This window comes from Sinocyclocheilus anshuiensis, unplaced genomic scaffold (assembly GCF_001515605.1).
Source record: "Sinocyclocheilus anshuiensis isolate Anshui unplaced genomic scaffold, SAMN03320099.WGS_v1.1 scaffold9, whole genome shotgun sequence".
NCBI lineage: Eukaryota > Metazoa > Chordata > Actinopteri > Cypriniformes > Cyprinidae > Sinocyclocheilus > Sinocyclocheilus anshuiensis.
Genome location: NW_015540887.1, coordinates 2,046,086 through 2,067,112, shown reverse-complemented (window position 1 = coordinate 2,067,112; position 21,027 = coordinate 2,046,086). Strand labels below are relative to the sequence as shown.

The following is a 21,027-nucleotide window of genomic DNA, read 5'->3' as shown; positions in this document are numbered from 1 at the left end:
TAAACAACAACACTTTATAATAAAATAGTTCAAGCTAAATAAAAACTGTGCTTTTTGTTTTGTGCTTGGAGTCTAGGCATGATCAGTAATACGGTATATCACAATAATTAACATGTGCGACTGTATTATCAGGAATCACCATTTCCTCTGTTTTCTCTTTCAGTATGTCTCTCCTGAGCCAGCAGCCCTTCCTCTCTCTGGTGCTGACGTGTCTCAAGGGACAAGACGAGCAGAGGGAGGGTCTCCTGACTTCCCTCTACAGCCAAGTCCAGCAGGTACCTCATCAACACACACCGTGTGACTGTCAGTCAGTGCTTTATATATGATTTTTGTAAGACAGTTTATATATATCACATATACTATATGAAAATTCTCCCTAAACAGCATGAGTATACTGCCCCCTAGTGCTGTTTTTGCCACAATGCACAATGGATGAGTTTTCTTCAGAAACATGTATCCAGCACATATGCTGAGCATTTTGGATTTTGGTGAAGGTGAATAACAATTACACTTTCTTAAGCTAGTTGCTATAGGTTGCCTTTGCAAAACATAGATTGGACCAATTAAATTTCATTAGAAATCATCCTTTAAAATTGTAATATTATTTTTTTTTTGTCACTCTATATCTATCACTGTGAAGACTGACATACCAATAATAGAGGTCTCCAGATCAACAAATGTGGCTCACTGGACACGTTTGCCAGCACTGTTCTCACTGAAGAAGGTGATAAAGGGGTCATCATGTTCATCAGCAGCAGGAAATCTGGCCAGAAAAGAAAGTAAGATGAATGGCTTTGTTCTTTTTGGTCTGTCAGTTAATAATGCAGTTGTGTCTTTTGGGCCTTTAATAACAAGATGTCTGATTTAAACATTTAAACTGACTTAACTTTTTTAGCTACAGTCATTAGTTGCAAACATGGAAGATCATAATTAAATACCCACTAGTGCTACAAATTGCACCATGTGGTAAGCAGTCAGACAATATTATCAAAAAGACATTTGATGTTCTGTCTGTAAATAAATGACTAGCTTAAAGTGCCCAAACTTATCAGTCAAGCAGGAGAAACAGGTTCATCCAGTCACAGTTACCATAACAGAACAAGCCAAACTCCAGAAATATCAATAGTGCTATTAAATTCTGAAATGAATGATGAAGATGTTTACTCAAATATTTCAGGAAAATTAACAAAAATGTAGAAAATTGATTTTATTGTATTTGCATATTCTATGACAATTAACCATGCAGTAAACTTGAAATAAACATTTACTACTGATTGAAAAATCTGCTTGAAGCAAGATCTATAACCTTTCTGCCAAAAGGTTTTTTAAATGCACCTTTTATTTGGATTATGCCATGTTTGTCGTTTACCTTTTACAACCACTAGGGGCCGGTATAAAAACGTCTCAGGTTACTTATGTAACCATGGTTCCCCGAGTAGGTTTTTTTTTGGAAGTTGTTTAGTTGTAATAACAATACATGCCAGAGAAAGGCTGGAAGCAGAGCATGAAACAGTGAAATTCAAACTTCTACACACATTAAGAGTAAAAGTCTTACTTCTGAAGTAAAGTGATCCCTGTACGGTCATGGTTAAGAATATATTGCTTTAAAGGCACTTTCCTAAACTGATTCATGTAGTCACAGAGACATAAAATTGATAAATTAAGAACTATAAAATCCTCTTAATTCTGCTCACATTCAAACAGGCTTTGCCACTCAGGCTAAGGTTACAAGAAAAAAGATGTGATGCAGTTTTCAGGAAGCCACATAAAAGCAAAATTTAAGGTGCATAGTTCTCAGTATCTGTACAAGTCAATCTGAGCAACTATTGTATTACTATTTCTCACTCTCTTGCAACAAACCTCATTCAGAGCACACACAGAGGATATCGCATTACGCTCTGTAATAAGAGGAGCCATTATTAATTTATGAAAGTGGTTCCTCTGCATGAGTAACCTACAAATTCTTTCTTAGATATATGCTTCTTTGTGTTGAGAATACATCAACCAAGATTTTGCACATGTAAAGGCATACAGTTTGCTCAGCTGTGCTTTTGTCAAAATGCTCCCCAGAGGATCAAAGAAGCTTTTTGTCATATTGTTCATCAGTCTATTCAAATTCATAACTTGCACTAACAATAAACTATTCGTATGAGTGTAGGAGGTGCTAACCTCATTTTCCTTTTTGTCTTCCTCCTTTTTCTGCCTGAAGATAGTATCGACATCAGCGGCTTCTCCGATTACAAGGAACACTGTTACCGCATGATGCTCCAGGTATAAATATGTTCTGTGTCAGACTTTGACACATTTAGAGCTTCATTCCGAACCCTGAGCATCGGCTGGAAGACAAAATACAATATGGTAACATATATCAACTTTTCATCTATTACACATTATTTCAGTATTGGTATATTTAGTCTGTATGATTAAATAAATTAATATCAAAATAAATAATTCTCAATCTGCAGCGTGAGTGCATTTCCGTCCATGTTGGCCAAGCTGGAGCACAGATTGGTAATGCATGCTGGGAGCTTTACTGTCTGGAGCATGGTATCCAGCCGGATGGACAGATGCCCAGTGATAAGACAATAGGAAGAGGAGACGATTCCTTCAACACCTTTTTCAGTGAGACGGCTTCAGGAAAACATGTTCCACGTGCCATCTTTGTTGATCTGGAACCCACTGTGATTGGTATGTGAACATTTTTGGTTTAAAAATGGTTTAAAACAGCATGTACATGAGAATACCACAATGATGTCCTTTTAGTGAATTAAGAGGGAAAAAATCTGATTGAAATTGCCTTCTTTGAATGCAGATGAAGTACGGACAGGCACCTACCGCCAGCTCTTTCACCCAGAACAACTCATCACTGGAAAAGAGGACGCTGCCAATAACTATGCCAGGGGACACTACACCATTGGCAAGGAGATCATTGATTCAGTCCTGGATCGTATCCGCAAACTGGTAATACTTTTCGGTCTGATAAAGCTACTAAAGCTGTAAGACTGGACTGAAATTGGTGTATTGCATTCTTGTTGGTAAGCTCTCTTTCTCCTCTTTTCCAAAAGAGTGATCAGTGCACTGGTCTCCAAGGTTTCCTGGTGTTCCACAGCTTTGGTGGAGGTACTGGCTCTGGCTTCACCTCTCTGCTGATGGAGCGTCTCTCTGTCGACTACGGCAAGAAGTCCAAGCTCGAGTTTGCCATCTACCACCCTGGGGCACTCTGACTGTGCCTTCATGGTGGACAATGAAGCCATCTATGACATCTGCCGTAAAAACCTGAACATCGAGCGTCCGACTTACACCAACCTCAACAGGCTCATCGGGCAGATCGTGTCCTCCATCACAGCCTCGCTGAGATTTGACGGAGCTCTAAATGTGGATCTCACCGAGTTCCAAACCAACTTGGTGCCCTACCCACGTATTCATTTCCCTCTGGCTACATACGCTCCTGTGATCTCTGCTGAAAAGGCGTATCATGAGCAGCTCTCTGTGGCTGACATAACCAACGCCTGCTTTGAGCCGTCTAATCAGATGGTAAAGTGTGATCCTCGTCATGGTAAATACATGGCCTGCTGCCTTCTGTATCGTGGAGATGTAGTGCCCAAAGACGTCAATTCTGCCATCGCTGCCATTAAGACCAAACGCACCATCCAGTTTGTTGACTGGTGTCCCACTGGATTCAAAGTAGGTATCAACTATCAGCCTCCAACTGTGGTTCCTGGTGGAGATCTGGCCAAAGTTCAGAGAGCCGTCTGCATGCTGAGCAACACTACAGCCATTGCTGAGGCCTGGGCTCGTCTAGATCACAAGTTTGACCTGATGTATGCCAAGAGAGCCTTTGTGCACTGGTATGTGGGTGAAGGAATGGAGGAAGGAGAGTTCTCAGAGGCCAGAGAAGATATGGCAGCTCTGGAGAAAGATTATGAAGAAGTCGGCACCGACAGCGTCGGAGATGATGAGGACGGTGTGGAATTTTAAATGCAGATTGTTTGTAATCTCAGGGTAATCTAATATTAATTTTATCTTCTAAAATGCAGCATTTTAGTGTTTTGGGGGGCTTTACATTCTTTCAGCAGGAAACTCCAGTACTTTGCCTTTTCTGAATATAACATTTAGCTATGTTTGGTGGGTCTGCAGAGCCAAAATAGCTCACTGAACCTCTGAAAACTAAAGAGGAGAAAAAGGGGAACTACAGCATGAGACATACAGTTGTTACTCAGAGAATGAATACATTCATGCCTGTATGACATACAGACAGGCATTGGTTGTAGATGGGATCATGAGTGACAAAATCTGCAGCATAGCAGAATAATAGATATAACTGTTCTAGCGACAAGCCCCGAGTGAGATATCTCTGTGTTACACAAAGGAGAGTGTACAGCTGGGACAGGGAGGGGGTGGACTGAGGCCTTAAAGGAGCGCACTCAGTCTCTTCTTCTGTACTCTAGAGATCTATGACCCAATCTAGAGGAGAGGGTAAACGCGCATGTAAATGTAATTGAAAAGAAACTGAGTTCTGCATTGAACAATAGGTCCAAAAGCTTAGAAAATGGCATAAAGTTGTTACAGTATTGAGCTTTGAGTGAGTCAGCATGTTAATGACTTACATATCAGACCTAAATATATAAATTTCTTATTCAAAACAATAAAAGAACACATTTAGTTCAGTGGTTCTCAGCCACTGTTCTCAGCAAGGCCCCGCATTTTCTAAACTTATTTTAATCTATAGGCTAGTTTCTGTATATTAAAAAATTAACTAAAATAATTATAATTAAAATAATTAAATATATGATAAACTGGTTTGTTTGGCGTAGCTAGGCAATATTTACATTCATTATAAAAATGTCATAAGATTTTATTCATTTAAATTACTTTTCCAGGCTTTCAAAAAAATAACACTTTTAAAATCAGGCTGCCTAATTCAAGTTTTCCAAGACTCTGGGAAAACCCTCCTCCTGTTTAAATATTAAATAGTTCAATGAAAGTTAAATAATAGGATTTAACATGTTATTGTCTTATTAGCTCAGAGTATTCAGCTAAAATATGTACAGCTGCCACTTATATTCATATATTTAATATATTTTTACCCTCCTTCTCCCTTTAGCGTGAGTGTATCTCTATGCATGTTGGCCAAGCTGGGGCCCAAATGGGAAATGCATGCTGGGAGCTTTACTGTCTGGAGCACGGTATTCAGCCGGACGGACAGATGCCCAGTGATAAGACAATAGGAGGAGGAGACGATTCCTTCAACACCTTTTTCAGTGAGACTGGAGCAGGGAAACATGTTCCACGTGCCATCTTTGTTGATCTGGAACCCACTGTGATTGGTAAACTGAACCTGAGGAACAGAATATAATCCATTTAAATTATCGTGAAAACCATTTTACAAAATATTGGAAAAGCAAGTTTTATAAAATATATTTCCTGATAAGAATTAATCATTTTTATAGAAATTACCTTGGATTTATTGGACAATTTAAATGTCTTCTTTTTCTTCCTATTTGCTACTGTGAATAAAAAAAACCCCAGAAGCTTAGATAATTTGGCTTTTCCATTTTTTTCCTCTTCAGATGAGGTGCGCACAGGCATATATCGCCAGCTGTTCCATCCTGAGCAACTAATTACTGGCAAAGAAGATGCTGCCAATAACTATGCCCGTGGGCATTACACCATTGGTAAAGAGATCATTGACCTAGTGCTGGACAGGACCCGCAAACTGGTGAGGTTCAAGTCTTTTGAGTACAAAATGAATTTGACTGACATTAATAATTACGAAGATGTTATTTCTAATAAGCTGATTTACTCCAACAGGCTGATCAGTGAACTGGCCTTCAAGGATTTCTCATCTTCCACAGCTTTGGTGGAGGTACTGGCTCTGGCTTCACCTCTCTGCTGATGGAGCGCCTCTCTGTCGACTACGGCAAGAAGTCCAAGCTCGAGTTTGCCATCTATCCTGCTCCTCAAGTGTCCACAGCGGTGGTGGAGCCCTACAACTCCATCCTGACCACCCACACCACCCTGGAGCACTCTGACTGTGCCTTCATGGTGGACAATGAAGCCATCTATGACATCTGTCGTAAAAACCTGGACATCGAGCGTCCGTCTTACACCAACCTCAACAGGCTCATCGGGCAGATCGTGTCCTCCATCACGGCCTCGCTGAGATTTGACGGAGCTCTGAATGTGGATCTCACCGAGTTCCAAACCAACTTGGTGCCCTACCCACGTATTCATTTCCCTCTGGCTACATACGCTCCTGTGATCTCTGCTGAAAAGGCGTATCATGAGCAGCTCTCTGTGGCTGGCATAACCAACGCCTGCTTTGAGCCGTCTAATCAGATGGTGAAGTGTGATCCTCGTCATGGTAAATACATGGCCTGCTGTCTTCTGTATCGTGGAGATGTGGTGCCCAAAGACGTCAACTCTGCCATCGCTGCCATTAAGACCAAACGCACCATCCAGTTTGTTGACTGGTGTCCCACTGGATTCAAAGTAGGTATCAACTATCAGCCTCCAACTGTGGTTCCTGGTGGAGATCTGGCCAAAGTTCAGAGAGCCGTGTGCATGCTGATCAACACTACAGCCATTGCTGAGGCCTGGGCTCGTCTAGATCACAAGTTTGACCTGATGTATGCCAAGAGAGCCTTTGTGCACTGGTATGTGGGTGAAGGAATGGAGGAAGGAGAGTTCTCAGAGGCCAGAGAAGATATGGCAGCTCTGGAGAAGGATTATGAAGAAGTTGGCACTGACAGCATCGGAGAGGAGGACGAAGAGGGAGAAGAATATTAAAGAAGCAGAATTACAGCCTGGGAAACTTAAATCTGACAATTTCAGTAAAGTTACTTGAAATTCAATTTGCATTTAAATTGGTTTTATATTAATAAAATTTGAATAGGAAAAGAAAGAATTTATTCTTTTGTGTGTTTTGAAGTAATCTCGTTGTGTATTCTACGTAAAAACTCTGTTTTGTGTCATGGTTATGCAATGACGTCATCACGCAATGACATCACAACATCATTTAGCAACTTTTAGCAACAAATTGATCTGCCTTTAGCAACTTCCCCTGAAAATTAGTTGGCAACACTGCTCTGCACCCCTTTACCTAAATTCATTACTACAGACTTATGTGCCCTCTAGAAGCTTGCGTTCTGCAAGTGAACATTGCTTCATTGTGCCATCCCAAAGAGGCACACAATCTCTTTCACAGACTCTTACATTAACTATTCCCTCCACACATCTCTTCCATCTTCATTTGACCCTCTAACTCTAGCACTCTCTATTTTAATTCTATTCTTTAAAAAAAAAAAAACGTGCCCCTTTTAGACTTGCAATCTATTCATTTACTAACTGCTTGTTTTCTTAAAAAAAAAAAAAAAAAACTTAACACTAGCTTCTCTATTCTTTTTGTATTCTATCTATTTTCTAAGCTCTTTCTTAACCTGTGTTAAAGGGTTAGTTCACCCAAAAATGAAAATTAGGCTGTTTTACTCACCCCAGAGCCATCCTAGGTGTATATGACTTTCTTCTTTCAGACGAATCCAGTCGGAGTTATATTAAAATAGTCTTTGATCTTTCAAGCTGTTTAATGCCACTCAGCAGGTGTTGCATGCATCAGTCCAAAAGAAGTTAAATAAAAAGCGCCCATCCATTAAAAAAACCATCTCACACGGCTCGGGGGTGAACAAAGGCCTCCTTTAGCGAATCGATGCGTTTTTGTAAGAAAAATATCCATATTCAAAACGTAATAATCACTTGAATGTAGCTTGCGCCAACAGTTGTACACGGAAGCAGTACTGGGCGGATGACGTATGAGTTCAGCGCTGTGCATGAACATTTTCTAACACAGCTGCAAATTACAGTCCAAACTACTGCACGTATTTACATGCGACATGCCAAAACAGCCTGGATAACAATTGGCGAACACTGCTGTCAATCAAACTCATCAAAAATTATGCAAAAACACATTTTATTTATTTGAGATGTTATAATAGTTCTCTAATTGTGTTAAAATAGATTAAACAATAATTATTTAACAAATATTATATGTATATTATGTGTGTAGGTGTGAATTCATCAGAGTGGGCGGGCCTGTGCCCGTGAGCGTCAGGCCCGTCCGCTGCCTATACGCCCCTGATAGATACATTCACTATATTTGTTTTAAAAGGTGCGGAATACTTTTAAAATATAGAAAATAAAATTGTCCTGTCACATAGGTGGTTTGTAGCGACTCCTTGTGGATACATTCTTTAATCTTTGTGCCCGAGTACATTTATTGTAGTCTTTTTTTTTTTACTTGGACATATATTTTAGTGAATTTATTTAGTTATTTTATTGTTTACTTATTGCGCTGGTAACAATATCTGTGACCTGAAAGTGATTAGTCCAATTATAAACAGCTGAAGCAGTGCACAGGATTCTGATGTTGATGCTCATGCCAGGAATCAGCTGGAATTAGTGGTGCATGTAAGAACATGCTCATAATGTCTTGTGACTTTTACCAGGCCTGCTGTTCATTTTATGATACTAGAGGCTTTGTAGGCCCACTCCATGATCTTAGAACAGGTGGTTTCTGTTTTTAGCTGAAGTGAACCAGCAGATAAAGGAGATACACAGAATCTCCAGTAAGAGCGTAAGTGTTTACTCCTTTTTTTTATGAAAAATATATTTTACTTGAGCAAGCACAATGGGTCATTTTACAGCAGATCAAAATGGGCTGTCGGCCATTAACAGTGATTTGGCATAAAAAGGCCACTCAAGCACTTCCAGTGGCTTCACCACATTCTGGGTAATTCTATAGTAAACAAACATTTAATTTTATTACAAAATAATTGTCATACACTATCAAAAGATTAAACTGAAATATACTAGGCTATACTAATACGCAGATATAAATTATCAAACATACAGTAGTATAAATATACTGTACAATATAAAAAATGTCACATACGGGAAATCTTAACATTTTAAGTAGAACTCAAACTTACTAGTTGTATATCATTTGAAACTGCTACAACAGCTTATGGTTCATTTTGAGTCAGACATGAGCAATTCAAAAAGATATTAACAGGAGACTGAATTGATAATTGGATCAGTGAGTTGTTGACTCGAAAAAAGAAAAAAAAAAGTAAAACAATTTATAGTGAGAAATTAATTGTTTAGTGTGATTTGTGAAACTATTCAGCAGGTTCATTAAAAAGATTCTGCCAACTCCAAGTGTCTTGTAGTAAAAACTTGAAATTGTGTAAAAAGTAGGCAACCATACTACGCTTTGGAATGTGGGAAATAATTTTAAATTAGCCTACTGGAAGAGTAGTAGCACTGGAATCTTAAAGAAATTAAGACAAGAAGATGTTGGGTAAAGAGTGTACTAAACCAAAGCTTTGCATTTTTTTATTTATTTATTCTTTATTTCAGCATTTTTAAATTCCTACCCACAACAGGATCAACTGTCAATTTCCAGACTGATGTGAAATCTGCTCAGCATAAATGTGTAACTTTTCTTTTATTATCGTTTATCTTATATGGGGTTTAAAAGACATAAAGGGTGAGTAAATGATGACAGAATTTTAATTGGGGGGTGGACTATCCATCTATCCTATCCATCCGCATTGCTGCTTTGCTGCCAGAGATCATTTAAGTGCATAGCATGCATTATCTTGCAGATTAAAAAGAGGCTTTATTCATTCGTTTAATTTAAATATTTTTTTCAAAGTCAAGTGTCCATATTTTAGTGCAGTCCCTGATTTGTTAAACTAGTATACAATGAGTTTGATGGGCTATCTTTCTTTAAACACCTTTAACACGTAAGTACATTGATGCATAATAACTAGTTCATTCTGATAAGTACTTTGTGTCTGGTGAGCTTTGCTGTACTGCACATGATTCCCTCAGGCTGAAGTGGGCGGGGCTCGTGACGTAAACAAACACTGGCATGTTCTAGACGGCGCCGTGTTTCTCCAAGTAGGTATAACTGCAGACCGGAGCTCAGCTGATCGTGACGCACCGCATTCACAGCAGAGGGCGAGGGACAGACACATATAGGAGTTGGGTCTCGGTGTCACGCTGAAGTAGCTGTAAACGGGTGATTCTGACGGTATTCCGTACTCACGCGGACGTTAAAAGAGCGTCAGTTCCTGTGATCCGTGTCTCAGGAGTCGGGACCGACTAGCGCTTCACCGAGATATCCCAGCCCTGTTTACAGAAGCACGGCTCCTCCTGGCTGGATACACTTCTAAAAAAGGTAAAAGTTGTTCTAACAGGGCGGCCACAGGTCCTGGGACTGCTGGATCTCTAAAATGCTGTATTAACGGAGTAGTGTGTGTCTCTGTGAAGAGCACGCGTGTTTCAGCAGCACCAGCTGTCAGTGGCCATATGGCCCACACAAATCGCTTTTCAACTTTGGGTTTGAAATAACATCACTTTGACAGAGAGTTCCAGACATGGGCAGGCCAGGCTCCAGGGGAATACCAGTCTATGTTCAGTCAATTAATGCAAGTCCAGCACTTTGTGATAAACTGTCATAATAAGCAACAGTTCATTGAGTTGCTGTCTTCCATTGCACTGCGTTTGAGCATGAGCAGAAAGTCCAGTGGAAAACCTGTTAGAAGTTCTGCCATTAAAGAGCCTAGAAGATTAAAGTTGTTCAAATAAACCCTTAATAATGATCTGATACATTAAAATGATCAAAAACACAAATACTTGATCACAGATGCCTAATTGTGTGAACATGACTGTAACTGACATGTAACAACAGTTCTGAAAATCTTATAAGGGTTTCAGAAACACTTCTTGACACATTTTGATGATTTATGATTTTTCACACATGTGAGTAACAGGTGGACTAAACTGAAGGCCGCAATGGTGGATTACTATGATGTTCTGGGAGTGTCACGAAATGCTTCTCCAGATGACATCAAGAAAGCGTAAGTTAAAACTGCCTTCACTTATCAGTAGCTTGCAGTATGGAGTGGCCTATGGCATTGTTATTGAATGTAACTAAATTGGTCTCTGAGTAATCTAACTATAAGCGAAGACTCAAGTATTTTGACACTTACTGTTTAGTGTTTACCTTTATAAAGTATTCATCAACCGTGAAATACACTAATGTACAGAAGCCGTTGCTTAGCAAATTTGAATTCATTTTATGAAAAATAAAGTGAAAACAGTAATAATGTAAATATTATTACAAAAAAGATCATTGTGAATTATTTTTATTTTTGAAATTCTGAGTTTGTCTCGAAACAAGTTTCTATCATTTTAATACATCTTAAAATGTAATTCATTACTGTGGTGGCAAATCTGAATTGGAAAAACGTGACCATTCACACATTTTAACTTGACTTGGTGCTCCAAAATGTGGAATTCATGGTGCAAGATGCTAAAAACAAATATGAATCACAACAGTCTAACATGTCAGTCTAATGTTTATATAGAAGAAGATGGATGCAAGAATGTGTCATATGTGAATGACCCCCTGATCCTATATATCACTTCATCACAATTTTGAGATGCCAGTCAAGCTAAGTTTACTTATGTTTATTTATGTTGTGTATACAGTTACAGGAAACTGGCTCTGCGGTGGCACCCTGACAAAAACCCAGACAACAAGGAAGAGGCGGAGAAAAAATTTAAGGAGATAGCGGAGGCCTATGAAGTTCTTTCAGACAGTAGGACACTGGAAATTTGATCTCTACAGCAATTTTATTAATGGTTAAATTACTTGGTAGGAAAGGCTTGCATTTCACTGTTGTTTTTTTCTCATTATCAAGCAAGCAAACGAGATGCTTACGACAGATACGGTAGATCAGACATACCAAGCTCGGGTGAGGAGAACTTCACACTACTTAAAACCATCTTAAGGCCCGTTCACACCAAGCACGATAACTATAAAGATAACGATAAAGATATAGTTCTAAAAATCTTTCTCAATATTAAAGAATAGCATAGTTCACACCACAACTATAAAGATAACGATACAGAGGAACGATATCGTTGTGATCACTTTCAAAACGATTTTTTTCCAGCTGATGAACGATAAAACACTGACAGCCAATCGGAATCCATCCTGCTGTAATGAGCTCAAGAATTTAAAGCGGCAGACGCATGTGCGCTTAGAATAAACAGACGATATCGTTCACTGGTGTGGACGCTAATATCGTATCTTTATAGTTATCGTTCTTGGTGTGAACGGGGCTTTAGTGTTACATGTGCTTACACGAAGTCTCAATTGTATTTGACATCTGTTTTATAGGCTCTGGTGGTTCTTCATTTCCTGATGACTTCCCAGGATTCAGCTTCACATTCCGCAGCCCAGATGAGGTGTTTCGAGAGTTCTTCGGAGGGCAGGACCCATTCGCAGACTACTTTGGTGGGTTCTCAGGGAGTTTGTCTGTTGATATGCTGATCTTGAATCTTGCTAATATAACGGTGTGAGTGTTTTCTCTGTGTCAGAATTTCCCTCACACCAGTGGTTCTCAACCAGGAGCCCGGGGCCCACTAGGGGGTCTCTGCAAACTTCCATGAGGCCCCAATACATCGTAGAATTATTTAAATGTAGTTATATTATGATGATTTTAATTAAAATGATTAAAACTAAAAATGTACAACATTAAACTGACATTGTATTTTTGAATTAATTTGTTTTGATTACAACAGACATACCAGAGATACATGTCAGCTTAGATATTAAGGCCTCGGACAAAACAGGTTGAGAACCACTGACTTACACTTAGGGTTCTTACATTTTCTCTTACTTTAATGGGTACACACTGCACAAAGTCGTCAGATTGCTGTTCTTCTCACACTACATGACTGTCTACAAACTAAGTTTTACAACCAAACAACCAGAACCAGAAGTGATACAGAAAATAACGTAAGATCACACACAAGACTGGATTTCTTCCTGTTAAAAAGCTTGCAATACAAGTTGTCTGTATGCTGATTTGGAATGGAAAAAAGAAAAAGAAGACTGAAGGAGAGAATGGTTGCGTGCTGATGTTCTGTTGCAGGTTTATGACTCCTCCTTAACTTTCGCTTGCCCTATATCTTGCACTCACATTGGCTGTAGGTCTTCGCTGATTTAATTTCCAGTCAAAACACATTTTCTCACGGGCATCAGGGCAACTTCTCTTAGATCACAAAAATCTGTACTAAAATTGTGCAGTGTGTACCCAGCATTACACTCTTTAACTCTCCCACTTTGCCACTAGATGATTTCCCATTTGGTGGAATGCACAGTGGGCTTCACAGCTCCTTCTCCAGGCTTGGGCCCAGTCGCTTCTTCTCTTTCCCCTCAGCAAATGGTTGGTTTTTAAAATGATTTCATGCTTCTTCTTTTTTTTTTTGTATATAATTATTGCATATGTGTTCAGTCTCCTCCCAGAATAATACTTATTTAGGTGAACTTTACTGAACATATCTTTATAACACTAATGGAAATTTGCGGTTGTTGATATGAAAAGAATAGTATTTTTAATTTATTAAGAGCTGCACTTTTTTTTTTTTTGGATCAACAGCTGATTTCACCTCCTTCTCTTCTTCAATGGGTGGGATGGGCAACATGGGAGGAGCAAACTTCAAGTCTGTTTCTACTTCCACCCGCATTGTCAATGGAAAACGTATTACCACAAAAAAGTCAGTTTGCTTCTCATTATACTAATTTTGCCTACTGTTACCTTTGTTCCATATGTGGTATAATATGCATATAATATGTAATATGCATACAGAATGTATAATATGCAAAATATATGCATCCTGCACATTAAACAAGAAAGTTGTGTTTGATTAAATAAGCAATTTAAACGCAGTTGATGAAAATTAGTAAAAAATTATTTATGCCATGCCACAATGTGAAGGCCTGGCTTACAGAAATTCAGAGGAATTCAAGTTTGTTTATGTATTTCCTGTTAATTGATAAACATTTCATTTCTTCCCTCAGGGTCAGAGAAAATGGCCAGGAGAGAACAGAGGTTGAGGAGGATGGGGTTTTGAAATCGGTCCTCATCAATGGTAATTCATTTTTTGTTATCATTTAATAATAATATAGGACCAGAAGGCATCTCTATAGTTAATGCACATATTCTGGTGTGTAATAAAAATTCACCTTATCAGCTCAGGATGAATCTGCCTGGGAAAGTAGATGCATTTGAATACTAATACACATAAACTACCCTTCAAACCTTTGGGGTCAGCAAGATTTTTGTGAAAGAAATTAATACTTTTATTTGAAAAGAATGCATTAAATTAATTTTAAAAAATACAGTAAAGACATAAAAGTATTTTGTTATAATGTAACAAAATATTTCTATTTCAAATAAACGTTGTTTGTTTTAACTTTCTATTCATCAAAGAATCCTGAAAAAATGTATCACAGCTTCCACTAAATATAAAACCACATGTTTTCAACATGATGATAAATGTTTTTTGTAGAATTTATATTGTATTATACAATTTATTAAAATATATTTTTGGGATTAACTCAAGACTCTTGCACTCTGGTGTGTAGGCATATCATTTTGTTTGGTATGTCTTTATCTTTTATCTTTGCTTGTTGTCTGATGTCTAAACTTCATCTTGCTTTAAAGGTTTTAAGGACTTTTCCTTTTTTATAACAGTGAAAACAGGAATTTTTCTCTAATTCATCCACTTGTCACTGTACATTACAAGTTGAACTATTTATGTTTAAACCCTTATTTCCTGTTTTAATGGTAAGAACTTCTCAAGTAACTCTAAACCACTTAATTAGTTGTTTTCTTATTAGGCTTGCAGGTAGATTTAGCTTACTCATTACATTTCACACTAGCTTCTTGATTTGTCGTATGCAGATTGCTCATTTCCTGTAGAGCTGATCTGACATTCAGCTGTGTTTGTGTGTCCAGGTGTGGAGGATGAGATGGCCTTAGCTCTGGAACTGAGTCGTAGAGAGCAGTCCAGTCAGCCTCCCAGACAATCCCAGCATCCACTGCTCCACCCCTCCAACAACAGCTCTCCAAACCCCGCTCTACGCTCCTACAGCGCTGCCCCGTTCTACCACTGCCCCGATGCCAGTGAAGATGAGGAGGATGAAGACCTGCAGATGGCACTGGCCTACAGCTTGTCAGAGATAGAGGCCCAGCAGCGGGCAGAGGACGTGATCTCAGGTGCTGAGGGAGGGAGGGAGAAGCAACCAGGTGGTGGGAAGGGTGCCGTTCAAAAAAACACAGATCAGAAAGAAGTACCGGATAATTCAAAACAAAGCACCCCCTCGTCTCCAGAGGATAGACTGACCGAACAGGGTCGGGCTAGAGGTTCAGAAAGTGTTGTTGTACAGGATAAGGAGAATGACAAAATGACAGCCAATGGGACTAATGTGGTAAAAAAGAGGAGGAAGTGTCGGTGTGTGGTCTGTTAGTAAGAATATGGAGAATAATCATGCTTGTGTGAAATTACCAGAGTTATAATCTTATGTTTTCATCTTATGGTTGTTTTTTTAATCCTTCCTGAAGTTTTTGAGTGTGCTTTGACTTGCAGCTCTTATGGCATTGCACAAATGACTGTTGAAATTGTATTTTCTCGCATTGAGATATGAGTAACAGGTGCCAAAATGTGTTTATTCACCACAAAGTCAGGAAATTTTACAGGAAATTTTGAAGGAACTGTTTGCAATATTTTAGAACCCCATGCACAAAATGTCCTGCTATCTGACAGATATCACTGAAATGGGTGTCTTGGGTATATGGTTAGCAAAATTGTAAAAGTTAAAGGGTTAGTTCACCCAAAAATGAAAATTAGCCTGTGTTTTACTCACCCTTAAGGCATCCTAGGTGTATATGACTTTCTTCTTTCAGACGAATCCAATCGGAGTTATATTAAAAATTAAAAAATTGTCCTGGCTCTTCCAAGCATTATCATTGCAGTGGGTGTGTGATTCTGTTCAACAGTCCACAAATCCATGTGTTTTTGTAAGAAAAATATCCATATTTCAAACATAATGAACACTTTTCTCTCACTTCTGCTGACTGTCGTATGTGGAAGGCGTTCCGGCGGATGACGCAGGACGTATGCTTCGCGCGCACGCCTCTGAGGTATGCTAGTCTCGCGAGTTTGTTTACAGGAGCAAAGGAAGCAAAGTTTCCTTACTTTAGCAAAGGAAAACCAGTCTCCTCTTGGCTTATATCGAATTTTCCTTTACAAATCCTCTGTTTGTACTTCTAATTCATGACCAGTGTTTTGTTTTGTTCTCTCTCCACATTCATCACTAATCACGCAACGCCAACGTCTTGCTTATGTCATCTGCCGGAATGAAGAAAGTCATATACACCTAGGATGCCTCGAGGGTGAGTAAAACAGCCTAATTTTCATTTTTGGGTGAACCCTTTAACATAATGGCTGAAATCTCTTACAGCAACTTCAGAGCTAATATTCAACATGACTTTTTGCTGCCAATCAAAGATAAATTCTCTGCAATTACATATTCATTCAGATAAAATAAATTGCTACACTCTAAACCAGTAGTTCCCACAGTCTTGGAAAACCTGGATATATGAAATTACCCTAATTTTAGTGTGATTTAGTGTGATAGACTTGGAAAAGTAATGTTAATTAAGAAAATCATATAACTCCATGGGATTTCAAAAATATATATCATTATCCAGTAAATTCTGAAAAACTGTAAAAGTCATGGGACCTTTGAATATGGTTTTGGACGATGGGTGGTCCTGGAGTCAGACAGATTGAGAACCACTGCTCTAAACAGTTTTAATGGGTTTTCTCAGTCTTGCATAGCATTTGAATGGATATCTTGCTCATTAGTTGACATCCCATTCCCAATGACCCTTCCATTTATTTTTCCAGCAGTGAAGTACTTTTGTTTCATTTGTTTTCACATTCATTAGTATTGTTCCTTCTAGAAGGGAGATTCTCGGATTCGCGTCTGGATGCGTTCTGATTTTTGTGCATTTTTCATTCCTTGAGAGGTACCTGTTGAATGTGAAGGTGATATTTTGGGGGGCAAATTTTGCACGAAAACCTAAAGATAATCTGCCTCTGAGGGCTCATGTTGTGTCAATGACTAATGCCTAGTCACTAAGAGAATGTAGAATCCAGAATTATCTCAGTTAATGAGAATGTGCCAAATAACTGACAGTAACTTGCATCATTAGTTTATATAGTATTGATATTTCGTTTGTGCCTTTTTTGTTAGAATAGAAATGCTTGGCTATTGTTGCCAATGCTATATCTCACTTGCCAGTTTGTGTTTAAGAAGCACATTTTACTTTTTTATTGTTTGTGCATTTTGTTCCATAATAACTATCAGCTTTGTGATATAAAATGAACAATCAAAACATCAATACATGAACATTTGTTTTGCTTAAAAATACTAAGCTCAGAAAGTTTGAATGTGATGCTATGTGAATATTAATAAAAATATTTTGTGTAACTATGTAAGCTGCAATCAGGAAACAAAGTCATTGATTTACACAAAACTGCTATTTACGAAAATGTTATGTAAGACAACATTGTTCTCTCAGAAGTGTCCAAATCCACAGGGCATATTCAGTGCTCAGAAAGTGCTATTTAAATGACTAAATTGTTAATAAATGCTGTTTCAGTCATTGTTAACATGATGTTGTTGCTAATATGAGGAAAAAATAAACTGTATAATACATTCTGTTCACTACATTCAATTCATTTTCAATTTTAAGGATAAGTATTTTTGATGGACTGCTAATTGTTATCCATTTACTACCAGTTCACCTGATTAAAACAGCAGATTTTTATAAACTACTATGCCTTTAAATCAAATTTGGAAAAAACAGCTGAGATGCTTTGCATTATTTAAATCCTTTCACTTGCTGCTATAATCCATCATGTCATTCTCAGATTTTTTTTTTGTCAATACCAGCACATTCATATCATCATTCCCACTCATGCATTTATGTTTATAATTTTGTTTTCCTGGGATTTTTACCTGACTCCTTCTCCCTGCCGTTACAGAGTCCGACTTCCAGGCCTTCACAGGCTGACCTGTGGCTGTGACCCCCTCTTACCACCCGAGGTAAAACGAAGTGTAGATGTCTCTGCAGCTCTTAAGCATAGTTTTCAGCTCTTCTCCCCATTCAGAGTTCATTAACTTTTGTGTATTTGTGAGTTGAGTTTGCTGCTCCTGCTGTAGAGCATGCAGTATTCCAGGAAAATATTGAACACTACATGATTAATTTGTTTTAATTCACCAAAAATACAACACAAGAAACTGTGTGGCAACACTAATACTGGATTCATCCGTCTGCTCTTAACAGGTGAAGCGTTCCCCGGTGCTCTGCTCTCTCTTTCTGCTTCTCTGTCTCTCTCTGCCTGGCACACCTGCTGCTCAGACCCTTTTCAAAGTTTTATTTAAAAAAAAAAAACGGGCAACACTACATAAAGGTCAAACATGTATGTGTACGTGCATTGTGTATGAATGTGTTCTCAGTCTTGGAGAGGGAATACTGGATTGCTTTTTATATATAAATTAAATTTATGGCCTGCACTGATCATATATATATATATATATATATATATATATATATATATATGAGCTAATGTAAAAAATCAAGTGTCTTAAAGACAAAATTCTTCATTAACATTTTAATGAATGATTCAAACTGTGATGAATGTATAATTGTACTTGATATGCAATATTTGAGAATTTAAAATCTTCATAACTTATGATAAAGGTTTATTATTTATTCAGAAGGGTTTCTTGTGTTTTAATTAAAACCTCTGCTTTTTCATGTCTCATTATTTTGTAATTTTTTTTATACACTACTGTCTAGAAGTTTGGGTCCGTATGTTTTTAAAAGAATCTTATTCTCACCAAATGGCATGTATTTGGTCAAAAATACAGTGAAAACAGTAATATTGTGAAACATTACAATTTAAAATGTGTTTTCTATGTGAACATTTTTATTCCTGTGATGCAAAGCTGAATTTTTAGCAACATTACTCCAGTCTTCTGTCACATGATCCTTCAGAAATCATTTTAATATGCTGATTTGAAGCTCAAGAAACATTCTTATAATTTATTATTATCAATGTTGAAAACAGTTGTGCTGATTAATGTTTTGTGGTAACCAAAAATGTTTTTATTCGAGATTTTAGTAAGGTCAATAGAACAGCATTTATTTGAAATAGAAATCTTTTGTAGCTTCATAAATGTTTACTGACCCTATACTTTTGAATGTTAGTGTAGATTAGACATAAACAGGTACTAGGTTTTTTTGGGGGGGGCATGCATGGTGATAATGAAAGAGGGAAGCCACACACATCAAGCAGTGCTGCTACACAGATTCACATTTAATTCAGAACCATTTAAAAATTATAGTCATATAATTCTCTTTTTTTTAAATAATTTTCGACACATTTGCTACAGGAATAAACAGAGCTCTCAGTGAATTATTTACAGTGATCACACGACGTAAAGGCGGCACTAGACATTACAGATGTGAAAGCACTGAATGTTTGTAAAAGATCTGACAGGAACCTTAAGATATTACAGGTGCCTTTCAGGTACATTCCAACGAATTCAGAGTTCAGACATGACTGTGCATATATGATCTCATGTTTGACTGCATGAGACATGGTGGCTTCTTTTGTCATTTCCACATTTGATACATGAATTGCATTTTTGGCCATGATAAAGAAAGCATTTTAAGAACAAAATCTGCATTTTCCAACATCAAACATTATATGTATATATATTTATAAAAAAGACAACATGATACTGTCGATTTACAGAAATTAGGACACTTTAAATCTGATGCTTAAAACCACCATTTCTCCCTGAAACTCAATTAGGACTGAAGCATTTGGCCCCTGCAAAGTGTTTCCAGCATTGGAAAGCTTTCAGTCTTTTAAAGAGTGACAATATTCATTTCTGACTAGTGAAAGTGAGTGAGGTGCATGAAAAGGGGTGAGTGTAAGTGAAAAAGATGTAAAAGTGACACTGGGATGTGGCTCACTGAGGAAGGGCTTTCAGAATGGCATTCACCTCTTCTGCCACAGCTGTCAGGGCGAACTCAAACTGGTCCTAAAGAAACAACCAAGCTTAGTGTGTAAATGATTTCACTCTAACATTCACAATCATATGCTGGGAAAGCACGTTGTACATACCTTAGTGCGTACCATACTTGGTCTCTGGTCACGAATGTGCTCCAGTGTGGCGGCAATGTCAATCTCCTTGACGCCTAAAACACACAAACAGCCTCTGAGCATGCGGCGCGTACATAAAATGAAATGGCTAGATAGAGAAACGAGGTGCTTACCTTTCGCCATGCGGTTAAGTACCATGTCAATAAGAATGTAGGTGCCGGTTCTGCCAGTTCCATCGCTGTGTGAAACAGGAAACCAATTTAAATCATTCATTTTCAATGATAACAGTAATTAAAAAAACGCCCATATTGTGAACCTGAGACTCATTGTAGCCGTTTACCTGCAGTGCACAATGATTGGGCATGAGCGTCCTCTGTAGCACTTGTTTACTTTTCTAAAAAAAAGGGAGGATAGAAGAGAGAAAGAAAATTAAAAACGAAGCATGTTATAAGGAGCATAACCACGGTCAATTTGTCCAACCCTACAATCATTCTTCTGTCGACAAAGAGGAACTGAGCGACGCGTGAGGCTGGGGAAGGAAGGGGGAGAGAGGAGATGGAGCATCCGTTAAGCCTCGCTCCTGCTGCACTCACACCTACCAATGATCATTTTTGTGACTATGCAACTGGACCCAGACTACTAGCTGCAAATCACAAAAATGACACTGGGAGGTGTGCTACGTCCAGGGACCTACCGATCTCCATCTGAGACAGAGTGACGGTGGGAGGAGGAGGAGGAGGAGAGAAAGGCAGGGGTAAAGCAGGGCCCATGTCGAGCACAAACGGGGAAGGTCCAAAGTGCAAATGCATTCAAGGGAGAGAAACGTTGGAAGGACTGGACTTTAAGGTAAAGAAAACATCCACAGATATTTAGGGAATCCCAAGTGTGAAGCAGACCCTCATATTAAGGTGAGGACAAACA

The 21,027-nt window shown here is 38.3% G+C and overlaps 2 protein-coding genes and 2 pseudogenes across 5 annotated transcripts in view; 3 read left to right on the top strand and 1 right to left on the bottom strand.

Moving 5' to 3' along the window:
• Window positions 1–2,324: 2,324 nt before the first annotated feature.
• Window positions 2,325–3,978, top strand: LOC107688746 (tubulin alpha-1D chain-like; annotated as a pseudogene).
• Window positions 3,979–5,101: 1,123 nt separating this feature from the next.
• LOC107688745 (tubulin alpha chain-like) lies at window positions 5,102–6,806 on the top strand (annotated as a pseudogene).
• Window positions 6,807–9,978: 3,172 nt separating this feature from the next.
• Window positions 9,979–18,384, top strand: LOC107688744 (dnaJ homolog subfamily B member 2-like). 3 transcript variants are annotated; one of them, XM_016486499.1, is made up of 11 exons: window positions 9,979–10,240; window positions 10,836–10,922; window positions 11,557–11,666; window positions 11,769–11,822; window positions 12,251–12,367; window positions 13,209–13,301; window positions 13,515–13,632; window positions 13,937–14,007; window positions 14,877–15,137; window positions 17,974–18,034; window positions 18,276–18,384. In XM_016486499.1, exons 2-10 carry the CDS (start codon window positions 10,858–10,860, stop codon window positions 18,000–18,002), a joined length of 918 nt encoding a protein of 305 aa, XP_016341985.1. In that variant the 5' UTR covers window positions 9,979–10,240; window positions 10,836–10,857; the 3' UTR covers window positions 18,003–18,034; window positions 18,276–18,384. The 3 variants fall into 3 exon arrangements, with proteins under 3 accessions (XP_016341985.1, XP_016341984.1, XP_016341983.1); XM_016486498.1 differs by having other exon boundaries at window positions 17,974–18,384; XM_016486497.1 differs by lacking the exons at window positions 17,974–18,034; window positions 18,276–18,384 and having other exon boundaries at window positions 14,877–15,649.
• Window positions 18,385–19,180: 796 nt separating this feature from the next.
• The window catches only part of LOC107688743 (receptor-type tyrosine-protein phosphatase-like N), a 34,509-nt gene continuing 32,662 nt past the window's right edge, over window positions 19,181–21,027 (bottom strand). Inside the window, exons 20-23 of one of the 2 annotated variants that reach the window (XM_016486496.1) lie at window positions 20,447–20,500; window positions 20,280–20,344; window positions 20,128–20,201; window positions 19,181–20,044 (exon numbers count right to left, since the gene is read on the bottom strand). In XM_016486496.1, coding sequence (XP_016341982.1) covers window positions 19,973–20,044; window positions 20,128–20,201; window positions 20,280–20,344; window positions 20,447–20,500 — 265 coding nt within the window. In that variant the 3' untranslated portion in view covers window positions 19,181–19,972. The remainder of the gene's footprint in view (window positions 20,045–20,127; window positions 20,202–20,279; window positions 20,345–20,446; window positions 20,501–21,027) is intronic. The other variant, XM_016486495.1, reaches the window with a different exon arrangement.